The sequence below is a fragment of the Pteropus vampyrus genome, unplaced genomic scaffold (assembly GCF_000151845.1).
Source record: "Pteropus vampyrus isolate Shadow unplaced genomic scaffold, Pvam_2.0 Scaffold127, whole genome shotgun sequence".
Lineage (NCBI taxonomy): Eukaryota > Metazoa > Chordata > Mammalia > Chiroptera > Pteropodidae > Pteropus > Pteropus vampyrus.
This window is the reverse complement of record NW_011888908.1, coordinates 256,839-270,822: the sequence shown is the minus strand read 5'-3', so window position 1 is coordinate 270,822 and position 13,984 is coordinate 256,839. Positions and strand designations below refer to the sequence as shown.

The following is a 13,984-nucleotide window of genomic DNA, read 5'->3' as shown; positions in this document are numbered from 1 at the left end:
GCAAAGCAAAGTGAATATAGTTAGCACTACTGAACTGCACACTAAAAAGTGGCTAAGATGGTGTTTTGTTTTCTTCCTCTTTCTCTCCTTTCCCTTTTCCTCAACTCAATCTGTCCCCAACTCAAAATATATGCACTGCATCAAGAAAATACAGAACGATTGTGCTCTTTTCCTCCCTTTGCAGTTCTCTACAACAGGTGCATCAGCTTTAGTTAAGGAAAAATGAAAGCTGGAGCAAAGCTCAATTTTGGCCTTCTAATTATGAGAACCAGACCACTTCTTCTAATTCAGCCTCAAATTGGCAACTCTAACAGACAATAAAGAAATATATCTAAGTACTCAAGATCTTCAAAACCAACTGAGAAAATAATATAAATAATAAAAGAATTATGCTTTCTCACATTCATAATGTACCAGAACTGATCTCAAATTAAAGTAGGCAAAAATAAGAAACAACACACACGTACACACATTTTCTTTACTAACCAATGAGATAAAAAATAAAATACATTTAATAAGTGAATAGCTTATTCCATTAGGAAATACTTCATTCTACAATCTATTTGCACTGGTTTTCCATCAATTTCATCAGGTTTTGCTTCTTCACCTCTGTTTGGATGCAAAGCCCCATAATAAACAATAAGAAAAATAATTCCAAGGAAAAGAGTCAGAGCTATAATAATACTGATAGGTATAAAATAGTCTGAATTAAAAATAGAAGGCGGGCAAACCCAGAACACAATCAATATCCCTAATGTGGCCAATATTCTCACAATATAATAACAAGACATTGGACATTTGGTATTCTGTCCTTTAATATTAAAAAATGTAAAGATAAGAATGAACCCAACAACAACCCTATATAAGAGCTCCATACTTATGGAAGCACAAAACTGAGTTTGGTTTTTAAATGCCCATGATATACCGAAAAACCAAAGAAGTAACAACAGAAATAAAGCAATCTTAATATTTAAGAATAAAAGAAGTACAACACTCAGCATCCAAGATAATATTGTAAACAACTTATAAAAGAGGTATGTGAGTTTGGGACACAGTCCATTAAGGAGATTTTTATCAGGCAAGGATTTTCTTAATGCTACTTGATAATCAACAGTCGACCAAGAAATAGCACAGCAAGAGACCATGATGGCTGCATCTACAAAACAAAAAATTTAGAAAAGGTATATTGTTATAGGAATAATAATAGCAATATTAAATTACTACATGCTATACATGCTTCATCTGTACATACACAAACCCACAACTACAAGTCAGGCACTTTATAAACTCATTTCAACTAATCTTTTAAGATAGATACTAATATTCCCATATTACATGTGAGGGAATTGATGTTTGGAGAATATATATTACTTGACCCAGGTCAAAGAGCTAGCTAATTGCTGAGTTGAGATTTGAACCTAAATCTTCCTGATTCCAAAGTTCATGTACTTAACCACTACAAGATTTCGAATAAATTGGACTAACTCTGGACAAATTTTATTGAGCAACTGATATAGTAAACTTATATACTTTGGAAGTTCTCTAAGATACTACAGTTATAGTCCTAGCTATTTTAGTCATTTTGGTTTTGACCTTGGGCATATACTTAATTCACGAAGAGACGGCATCATGAAAGAGGGAGGTAAAAAGGAAGGGAGGCAGGATAGAGGGTGAGAGGGAGGGAGAAAGGGTGGTTAAACAGAAAATTAATATGAGTATCAATAACTTCAATTTCCCGTATCTTTAAGATGATAGATCAAATGAACAAATAAGTTCTAAAACTTAGAAATTTCAATAGGTTTGAAATCTTTACCCCATTTTCCCCCAACAAATAACAGAAGAGTAGGTTCATTACTTTGGAAAGGCATGTCATTAGCCCTACTGTCAAAACTGGGACTTTTATAAGACTGAAAGCAAAGATATTAGAGATTAAGAGCCTCACTGGAGGTCTGTATACTGTATTATGATGGGAAGACTGACTTTAAATTTATCTATTAAAGAAGATTACGGAGATTATAAATGCCTTTGTCCACTCTCGTAGTTTTAGCATGTACCTCTCTGGACCACACGATTAGTTGAACTTCTTTCCTTTCAATTAAAAAAATATTTAAATTAAAACATTGCTTTCCCCTAAACTGCCCTACGATGTCTTTTTATAATTGGTTTCCATTTCTACCAAACTAATACATACAAAAAGTACTACAGAATTTATAAAAAAACAAAAACAAAACTGTATCTTGCTCTGCCCTTCTTCTCATCTCAGTCACAACCCCCAGAAGAAATTGCTATCAGTTCTTCTAGCTCTTGACATTTACTGCCATATTTCTAAATGAAACATATATTGTGCTACTTCTTAATCTATCTGCTTTAGACACTGCTTATTGATTTCCTACTTGAGAACAGGAAAATTTGGCACATATACACATACATATACACCCTTCTTTCATTTTCCTTTCCCCTCATCTGCCCAAAAGAGCAGGATCACAATTTTTGGTAAAATCAATATTCAGCATTTACCTTATAATAACTACACACACATAGCATTTTTTTGCTGCTCAGTCACATACTACACTCTGATTAAATTTCCTTTCCTTTAAAATTTTTCATTGTTTCCTCACTTGCTTAGTTTTTCATGACCCTATCACTATTTCTTAGCAAATTCTTCCAATTAATTAATAAAACACCCTTTATATACATCTATTAGTTTCCTTTTTTATATAAGAATATGATCCTCCTGCTCTAAGGTAGCTGTTCTCAAAGTTTGTTTCCTGTCTTCCCAGAACTTCCCTTCACCTCTATTTAGTGCTGAATTCCTCTTTCCTGTTATTGTATTTCTTTCTTGCTTTATTCTCATGTTTTTAATCAACCATTCTCCAGACATTCCTGAGAAAAGAATGTTTATTATACCTTCATATTTGATACAAGATTTTGCTAGAAATAAAATTCAAAGTTAAAACATATTTTCCATTGAATCTTTGAAGTCATTGCTCTATTAAGTTCTAATTTCAAGTGTTATAGTCAAGAACTTCAATGCCATTCAGATTCTCTATCTTCGGGTAATCTTTTTTTCTCAAATCTTCTAGAATCTTATCTTTATCTTTGATTTTCTGAAATACTATAATCATGAGCTTGGTCCAGGCCACTTTTATTCACCCTTTCAATCTAATAGCTAACATCCTTCAGTGTCATGTTGTTTTTATTCTTTGGTGATTTCTCTAGAAATCATAATACTCATATTAAACTTACCAAAATTTAAAGTTAATCAATATTGCTACCTCAGAGGTGGATTTATCATGAAGATAATGAAGCTTAAATTTCAGGAATCCACACTTGCCCAGGTTCTTTCCAAGCCTGGTAAAGCCATGGCAATGTGTTCATCTTGCCATATATTTTTATAAAATTTGGAAAAATAAGACATTTTAATTGCAGTTGACTAAATTCCCTGTCTCTCCTACTTATCCTTTCTTGCATTTTCCTTTTGTGTACTGAAGTAGCTGTGAACATTTGAGGATATGACTAAACAGAAATTGAATTGAAAATACACTTAGTTGAGGTTCAGGGGGATACATTTACAAGATTTGCTTGAATAATTAAGATCAGTAAGTGACAGAGCTAGGATTCTCACTTTGCCTGATCTCAGCGCTCCAGTATATTGCCATCGATGGACCTTTGAATCCTTTAAGACATGATGGTCTATCCTCATTCAGTTCACAGTATTAGTGTGACACTATGTCCCATTTCCCACTTACCTACCTGCTTCCAACATATTTTTCTGATAATTTTGCTACTGTTCTAGCCTATACATTACACTCTATCCAAACTGAATTCCTCGTCTTTGCCAAATCATGCCTTTGCTTACGCAATGCTCAGTCTGAAATGACCTTGCCCAATCACAACTGTACAGATTCATAATTTCTAATTTGACATTACTGAAACCAATGAAGAAAACACGAAACTCCCAATATTCACTAAATGAGACATCAACAATAACTTAATGTTGTTAATTCAACAGAATTTAAAATTAGTTACTTCATCCAAAAAAAATTCTTAAAATATTCTGATCTTATAGTACATTACTAAATTGGTAGTTTTCTCCAAATTTGACAATGTAAAAAACATATATTATCAATAATTTGCGAAGCTGAAACTTTTCTAACTTCAAAATACTAAACAAATTTCAATCAACTATGCTAGAAAAAAATTAAATTATCCTATTCTATCAAAATTATATTACAAAATCATTATCAACCAAAAGCCAATCAGAAAGTACACAGCCAAAAGATTTAGAGAGAAGAGTATTAAAATATTACTTTTCTTCCTCTTGTGAAATTTGTAGTACTTGTTAGCCTTATATCTGTAATTTACTATAATTTATCTTATTTTTTTTAAATGTTTACTTGCATATCTTTTATGTACTGGTTTCGTCAAAATTCATATTGAAACCCTAAACACTTGATGTGACTGCAAGTCTGGGGTATTCTGTTACGGCAGCCCAAGCAGACTAATGCAATATCTAATTTTCGTTTCTTAATGTTATTTTTTAAGTAGGGTCTCTGTAATGTTTTAGTTTTATACCTCAAAAAGCCCAGATCCAGCTTGCTTTATCTTTCTCCTGAACTATACAAGGAATTTAAAATACTTTAACCCCATTTATCTTCTACTTGACTTACATGTTATTGCTGTATTGTACTTTCATTCTTAACCACACAGTTTTTTTGTTTTATACCATCTTTTTTTTTTTTTAGATTTACCCACATGTCTACCACTTTCTTTGTTCTTTATTCCTTCTTGCATCTCAAAACACTTCTTTTCTGTCTGAAGTACATTCTTTGGAATTTTCTTCAGTACTGATATGCTGTGGTATGGATTTTCTTCTACTTAGTTGCTTGTAAGATGATGCACTTCTTGAATGTGTGGGTAGATAGCTCATCAGTTCTGAACTCTTTTTCAGCCTTTAACTTTTCAAATATTGCTTCTGCTCCATTCCTTCTCTCCTCTCCTTCAGGGACTCTGCTCAGATGTATGTTAGACCTCCCCATCCATCTTCCATGTCTTAACATCTCTTTCATATTTTCTATCTCTTTGTCTCAGTAAGCTATATCCTGGAATAATTCAGACCTAGCATCAACTCGTTAATTGTCTATACAGTTGTGTCTAATCTGGTGAGTTTTTTAATTCTTAAATGTTTTCAAGTCTCATAAATTCTACTTGTTTCTTTTTTAAGTACACAATTCATTTTTTATAGTTACACTATTCCATATTTTCAAGTTCATCATTTACATCTTTCAGCATAATAGGGTGCATGTTTTATACTTTGCATTTGGTAATTTCCAATCTCTAAAGTCTTAATGAGTTTTTTTTCTATTTCTGTTGATTCTTACGGTGCCTTAGCTCTTTTTGGCACTATAAACTACCGTAAACCATTCATTTTCCTTGGAAAACTATCTGTAAAAATTATTTGCGGCCTCTTGGGAGGATTCCTCCAGGGAGGATTTACACTTGTTTCTGCCAGACACCTGGAGTCACTATCAGTCTGGAACCACTCTAAACTATATTTATAGCTTGGCTTCTATTAATTTGTTTGAGAGGAGAGGGGTCATTTTGTTTTGTTTTCTGGACTAGTCAAAGATGTGAATTTTGGTTGCAAATCATATTGTTATAACTTCTCAACATTTTTCCCTGCCCTATTCAGCAGCAAGGCAATATTCCTTGAAGCCTCTTGGAAGTGGAGAGTAAGTGAGGTAGGTAACGTCACTTTCCCACTGAGGAGGGTGGTTTGGGGTATAGCAGCTTGGTGGATTACAGTGTTCAACCAGACTTCCTTGTGAGGGCTCTGAGTTTTGTCTTCAGTTCTCCACACTCTGGGAAGCCATCGGAATTGAATCTGCTGTCTGTAATGAGGTTCCGTAAAAACTCTCCAAGTATAAATGCCTTCAGAGTTACACCTAACCCTGCTTTGTCCCTGCTTTCAAGCATGCTTTGGTTTGTTGTATCAGACTGTTTTCTGCCTTTATGAAGGCTTTTGAAAATATCTGTCCAATAGTTTTAGATATTTTCAGAGAGAAGGTTGATTCAAATAATTTAGCCTTTCAGTGGAAGAGTTGATTTGAATAACCTCAGTTTTCCAACTGCTTTCCACCTTCTAAACATTTGTTGATATTTCAAATCTACTATTCTACTCTGCATTCTCTTTATTCTTGTGGGTTTATGTTATTTTTACTTTTTTACTCTTCTTTTTAGTATGATTTCAGGAAGAAGCAAAGATAAAAGAATATGTTCAGTCTACTGAAGTTACTTCTACATGTAACCTATTTTTTTTTTTAACATTCTGAGTTACTCTTCCTGTCAAAAAAATAAAGTTACTATAGAAAATATAAAAATTCAGCAAAGTATAAAGATGATAAAATCATTCATAATCCCACTTGGAAGTGGAGAATGAGGTAGCTACCTTCACTTTGCATAATCTCATAAGCAGCCACAGTTAACATTTTTGCATATTTTCTTCCAGACATTTTCTACATAATTATTTCTTTATATCATTATAAGTACACTTATAGAAAATCTGATAAACTTTTTTGCCTAAATTTTATTTTAGAATTACTTTCATGTTCATTAAAAGTTATCTTTAAACACTATTTCTAGTGGCTACATAACTTTTTACACTAAAAGTCTACAATAACTTATGTACCAAATTTTCTATTGTTAAACTAGATTATTTCTCGTTTTTTGTTGTTATTGTTGTTGTTTTTAGGCAAGGCAACCCTTGGTTGACCTCACAGATTGCAAGGACCTTGTCAGCTTACAATCCCTTATTTTTTATTTTTTACACCTACAGTACCTGGTCTTCCTAGGTAGTCTCCCATTCAAGTACTAACCAGGCCTGACCCTCCTTAGCTTCCTAGATCAGGTGGGATTGGGCTTGTTCAGGGTAGCATGACCATAGACACATTTTTTTGCTCTTTTTAACTAACACCTCAACATTTTACTTCAAGGAGAAAGTAAACAATGAAGATAGAACCATAATGTGAATATAACTGTCACTGGATCCCACTGCTGGTCCGGATACTATGTACTACTTGGAATATTTGGAAAAGCAGATCTACCATAACAGAGGCTGTAAACTCTAAATGTTGAACTTCTAGTTTCAACAACCATTTGATATGGAACATTTAACTCTCAACCCACAAATTCTTTGCATCACAAGGAAAAAGAGGACTCATACATCATAAGTTCATTTCAGTGTCATACTAACAACCAAGGTAAAGGTAAAACTACTAGAAGAAGCTACAGTGTAGAGGTTTACGGGAAACTGGGAACGGAAAGATGATTTGGGGGCATGAACTGATCTCCCGGGAGAGTCTAGCATAGAGGAACTCCAGGAATGATGACGATCTGCTCCTCTGAGACAGATTCGAGCCCGCACACAACCTCCGGCATTAATGTAACTGGGACTATTGTTTAGCAAATGCTTTTAACATCACAAATTAAACACCTCTTAAAAGTTTCTTTTAAATGAAAATACCAAACTATTCTTTAAAACTGAGTATTTTACTCCAATAACGAAATATGCTAAAGGTCAACTTGCAAAACTTCCATTAGTTTTGCAGCATTTGCACTTTCACCTAATGATTCCCGACAAACTTCAAATATGCAAAATGACGCAAGTATAAGATTATTCAAGGCAGCGTTTTTTGCAATAGTAAAACATTAGAAACGATAAATAAACATAAACAGGGGCTTGTTAAATAATTCATGGTACACCCATAATTTGTAATATTATGCAGATAATAAAAATGAATGAGGGAGCTCATTTTGTGCTGATATGAACAGATCTCCAAGATATACTGTTAAGTGCAAAAAAAAGACAGTTTTTATTTTATGTTGCTATTTCTGTACGAGACAGAGACAGAGAGGAAGACAGAGAGAATGAGAATGAATACAGGCTTTTAAAATTTTTTTCTGAAAGAATCATCAAAAAAATGACAATAACAGTTTCCTTTCTGGTCAAAGGAAGAAATGGAAGAAGGGAAGGGAGACTATGTCTTTATATACTTTTTAATATTTAAACTATGTACTTCTTTTCAAAAATTAAATAATTCTAAAGAGAAAAAATTTTTAAAAATTCTAAAACCTGCCAAAAAGTTATGTAATTGACATAAGCTCTCAGTGGCAACCATCTAACACGGTGTTAAGAAAGACTTACACTGACTGAAATTTGCTTGGCCATGTTCCAGAAAGGTGTAGAGCTGAAGAACAAGTTGTGGGCAGCCTTCAAGATAGGTCTCAAACAGCCTGAGCATACTCAAATCAGTCACTCGATCTATAACTTCTTTATGTAGATCGATTTGTTCTTCTATGAAGTTATCAGTTTTGCTGCTGTATTTGAAAGCCACATGATAACCCTTTTTCAAGGTAAACCAATACCTGTAAAGTAAACATGAACATTTATCTTTAGTAATATAGTCTAATATAGTGCTAATATACATAACAATTAAGAAACAAGTAGCATGTGTTTAAGTACAGAATTTTCCCACAAACTTTCTCCACTAAAAATTTCTCTCAACTTCATGAACATATCATGGTGGCTTTATCGAGATTCTGATTCCATAAACTTTTATTTCATGTTTGATGTACCATTTTGTGCTAGCATTGTTAAACATACATGACTGTATTTCATCCTCACAATTATTATGTGACATGCATAAGTATTATCCCCATTTCACAGATGGAGAAACTAAGTCTAAGAACAGTAAAACGAAAGTTACACAGAGAGTAAGGGGCAGACCTGCAGTCCAAACTGAGATCTTATGATTCCTAGTCTTAACCACTACTTTCAATTCATGTGATTTATCTTAAATACAAGATGAATACATGCCCTTATGATAATGTCAAGGTTGAAGATGAGACTGAATCTTCTTTTAATTTAATCTAGCAAATTATCTGCAAGGTGCTAGGCTATTTGACCATTACCATCTTAAAAAATATATGCAATCTCAAATACTTGCTCAAGCTTTTCTTTCAAAAGAATTTTTAAATGTCTTCATGCAAGCAAAATTCATTTTTTAAAAATGAGACACTTAGAAGAAATCCAAGACTACCCATAAGGCAACCAGGATTCTATCCCAAAGTTTATCAGAACTCTTTATCTACACCTCAATTTCCTCACATGTAAAATAAGGGTAGTGACATACACCCTGTTTCAATCTGCTCCTTCTGTCACTGTTTCCCATTTCAGTAAATGGTACTGACATTCACCATGTGGCTCAGACCAAAAACATGGGACTAATTCCCAACGCCTTTCCTTTTCTCATACCCTATAAAAACTCCTCAGCAGGTTCTCTTGGTACTTGATTCTAACTTAAAATATACCCAAATCTAAATACTTATCATTTCCACTGCTTCCATCCCAGTTTAAATAGCCAACATCTCTGATTCTTCTGCTCACTATATATACATCCTACTCCATACATGGCATCTAGATTGAGCCTATTAAACATAATTCAGATGTCACTCCTCTGCTCAAAATGTTCCCATGATTTCCATCAAACTTAGACTAAAACCCAAAGTCCTTTCCATGTCATTCGAGGCCCTCCATGATCTGCCCTGCCCACACACTCACTACCACCATCTTCCCACTTCATTTCTCCCACACTGACGGTGTACCCTTCCTGTTGTTTTTCCCAACAGAAAGTCCTTTGTCTTTGCTTCTCCCTTTAAACTCCAGGTATTTTACAAGTTTATTCCTTAACTTTATAATGTATCTTTAAGATACGCGACATAAAACTTGTCAAAAAGTAAAAGGAGAGAAAGACAAATCCAAAATCTTAGTTGAGGATTTTAACACTCCTCTCTCAGTAAATGAAAGAAAAAGTAGACCCCTTCAAAATAGTAAGAGTATAAAAAATTTTAATAACACTACCAGCCAAATTGCCCTAATTTGCATTTATAGAACACTACATTCAACAACAGCAAACTATAAATTCTTTTCAAATACACATGGAATATTCACCAAGTTAGACTATATGTTGGCCATAAAACAAGTCTCAATAAATTTAAGAAGACTATAATCATACAAAGTTCTCTGACCAAAACAAAATTAAATGAGAAAGCAATAAGATATCTAGAAAAATCCACAAATATTTAGAGATTGAGGTTAAAGTCCCAGATCTTAAAGTTGCATAAATATGGCACCCTAAGAAATTGTATCATTATTATATGACCTTTCTCTAAGGAGTTTTAAATAGAAAAATAGGAAATAGAGTTTGACTATTTAATTCCCATTTAAGAACCTCTTTAAAGAAAGACCTATGGATATGTGGAAGGAGACTCATCTCCCATTGTACTTTTTTATACAATTTAAACTTTTTTTTACCATGTATTTAAAAGGAGCAAAAATAACTTCCATATTTTAAATACATAATTCAAATGCCTATTGTATATCCATCAAAGAAAAAGTCTCCTCTGGCAAAGAGAGAAGTTTTATCACAAACCATACATAAAATGGAAATGCAAAAGTGTCACCTAATTTATATTCTGGAAAATGAAACATTCTACTCCACAGACCCCTGAAGAAAGATAGCATACTTAATAGCAACAGGCACTTATACCTGATAAATAATTCATGTTGATATTTCTTGTCTTTCATCTACCAGCGCAAACTCAATTTATCTATTCTCTAGGGAAATTAATCCACAATTCATCAAATCTCAAGTTTTTCTGTACTTAGTCTGAACAAACCCTTGGAAAATTGGGCCCATTCTTATGAACTGCTTTAATTCTTGCTTACTTCTCACTGTATGTCTCAGTATCATGCCACTTCCTGCACTAAGAAAATACAAAAAGAAGAAAAAAGGCAAAAAGAGAGAAGTGGTTATTTTGCTAACAGCCAACCTAATTCAATTTTTGCTTTTCTTTTTTTAATTATTTGTACAGGCAAAATATTCACATAATTCAAAAATCAAAAAATAAAAAGTTATTCAGTGAAAAAACTAATCCCACTCCTATAACCCAACTACCCAGTTCCACCCTCTCCACGACCACCAGAATTAATCACTGCTAGTTTTGTGTGTACTCTTCTAGAGTTTCTTTATGCGTATACGAACAAACATAAATATATATACCTTTTCACCACCTTCTTTTACACAGATTATACATATTACACCTGCTGTCTACACCTTATCTTTTCACTTAAGAATACATCTTGCAGCTCCTTCCATTTCAGTACATAAAGTACTTTTATCATTCTTTGTCACAGCTATATAGTACTGCCATTGCATAGATATACCATAAACTCTATCAAGAGACATTTAAATCGTTTTCAATATTTTGCTATTACAGACAATACAATAATTGAAAAATTGTGTGTACACATTTTACATGTATGCAAGTATGATAAATTCCCAAAAGTGAAACCTCTGGCCTAAAGATATATGCACCTGAAATATGGTCAACCTGTTCCCCACAGGGATTGCACCAATCCAGACTCCTATCAACAGAGTACGACAGTACCTGTTTTCCCATGCCTTACCAAGAGAGTATATTATCACTTGGATTTTTGCCCATCTGGTAGGTGAAAAATACCTCAATAAAGTTTCAATTGACATTTTTTTTATTATGAATGAGATTTAGCACCTTTCATAGAATTTAAGAACCATTCACATATTCTTTTCCATGAATTACCCTTATTCTTTTCCTATTTTTCTATTGGATGGATGACCTTTTAATTTTGACTAAGGAAGCTCTTCAAATATTAGCAGACTAGCCCTTTGTCTAAGTTACAAATATTTTCCCCTATTAATGTTGTTTTTTGTTTTCCTTTTGTTTTTGTTTCTTTGGAGGAATTTTTGCTTTTATTTATTGACATACATTTTTAATAGTCAAATCTATAACTTTTATAGTTTATGGGATTAGAGTTACAGTTAGAAAGGCTTTCCCTATTCCAAGGCTATAAAAAGGAAATCTCCCATGTACTTATAGTACTTTTATTTTTTTTATATTAAATACTTGATTTGTCTGGAATTTATCCTGTTGTCTGAGATCTTACCTAAATGTACGGTCCGCAACATACATTCTTAAATTATCCCAATTCTAAAGTTAATCAAAAAATTTTACTATTTCCATGCTTCACATACTGGCTATTGCTTCCTTTTACTCCCATTCTGGTCAATTTCTACAATCTGTGTGGTCTGCCTACTTATATGGCATACAAAAATCCCTCTTTTCTCGTGCTTGTGGTTTGGATTGGGTGGAAAGTGTGGGGAGCGCTTCTCTAGAAACAAAACTCGTCCAGTTTATCCTTTCAGATTTTCTTCTGGTTAGAAGGAATCAGAGCCCATATTTTGTCACATCGAAGACAGGGAGGCTAAAGACAGAAACTGCAAGATTTTAAAATCTTCTCAGTGCCCACCTCTATATTTTTATCCACATACTTCTGAGGATTTCACCTTCATCACAAAACAGGTTAAACTTTTTTCAAAATTATGTACTATGCCAGGGAATGGACTAAGCCTGACCTTCCTGTGAAGGTCCAATTATAATTTGCGTAATTTCTTTTTTCAAATGGCTACCCAGTTGTCCCAATACACCTATTAAGTAAAAAATCAATAAGTATGCACAATCTCTGTATAGGACTATCAACTGCATTTGCTAAGTTTTATTTGCAGAAAGCTCCAACACACCAACTACTGCAGAACACATGTGTTTCAAACACACATGAAATCATAAAGATGGACCAGTTTTCAGGCAATAAAACAAGTCTAAATAAATTTCAAAACTGAAATCTTAAGAGTATGTTATCTGACCACAATGGAATTAATTAGAAATCAATATTAAAATATCTACAAAAGACCCAAATACCTGAAAATCTTTTTAAATACAGGCTAACATTTGGGTACAAGAGAAATCACAAAGAGAGCTAGAAAAAATATTTTGAACTGATGGATAATAAAAGTAACATATCAAAATGTCTGGGATACAGTTAATACACAGGTTTAGGGGAAATTTAAAGTTTAAATACTTTTATTAGAAAAGAACAAAGAGTTGATGTTAATGTTTCCATAGAAATGAGCTATAAAAGAATCCATTCCTAGTTACATATAAGAAAGAAAATAAAGATAAAAGCATAAGTCAATGAAATAAGAGGGGTGGGGAGAGGGAGAAAGAAAGGGAAAGAACAAAACAATGCCAATATCAGGAATGGAAAAGGTGACGTCACTAAAGATCAAAACTATAACAAGGGAATGTTATGAATAGCTTTATACCAATAAATGAAACTTTGCTGAAGTGGTCAAAATCCCTGAAAAATACAACTTATGAACACCGACACAAGATCAAATAGAAAACATGAATAAACCTATATCAAAAAATCAAATTTGTTTTCAAAAGTCTACACAACATTACCTCAATCCAATATATTTTATCAAACATTTAAGAAAAAAACACCAATCTTATACAAACTGCTTCAGATTAATAAAGAAGAAACACTTTCCAACCTTTTATGAGGCTAGCATAAAATTAACAAAATTCAATATCCATACATAGTAATAAAAAAACTCTCAAGAATATTAAAAGAGGAGGAAATCTCTTTAATCTGATAAAGGGTAGCTATGAAAGACCTCCAGGTAACACCAAACTTCATGGCGAAACATCTGACACTTTACCGCTCAGAGCAGAACAAATCAAGGCTAGCACTCTCATCACTTTTATTCAAAGTTTACTGGAGGACCTAGACAGAGAAATGAAGGAAGATAAAGAAATAAAAGGAATAGTTTAAAGGAGAAAATTGTTCTTATTTGCAAGAGACATAATGATTAACACAGAAAATAACAAGAAACCAAATAAAAAACTATAAGTAAAAAGTGAGTTCAGCAAGGTCTCAGGAGATAGTTATAAAAAAGTTCAATTCTATTTCTACTCAGTGGAAATAAACAATTGAAAAAGGAAATTTGAAAGGCAATGCCAATTACATAGCTGGCAAAATGATTCT

At 33.1% G+C, this 13,984-nt stretch overlaps 1 protein-coding gene and 1 pseudogene across 2 annotated transcripts in view; both read right to left on the bottom strand.

Moving 5' to 3' along the window:
• Positions 1–464: 464 nt before the first annotated feature.
• Positions 465–13,984, bottom strand: part of XKR9 (XK related 9) — a 29,047-nt gene continuing 15,527 nt past the window's right edge. For both annotated transcript variants that reach the window (XM_011366933.2, XM_023534604.1), the window contains 2 exons: positions 8,204–8,424; positions 465–1,156 (listed from right to left, as the gene is read on the bottom strand). In XM_011366933.2, coding sequence (XP_011365235.1) covers positions 528–1,156; positions 8,204–8,300 — 726 coding nt within the window. In that variant the 5' untranslated portion in view covers positions 8,301–8,424 and the 3' untranslated portion in view covers positions 465–527. The remainder of the gene's footprint in view (positions 1,157–8,203; positions 8,425–13,984) is intronic.
• Positions 6,827–6,945, bottom strand: LOC111744122 (annotated as a pseudogene).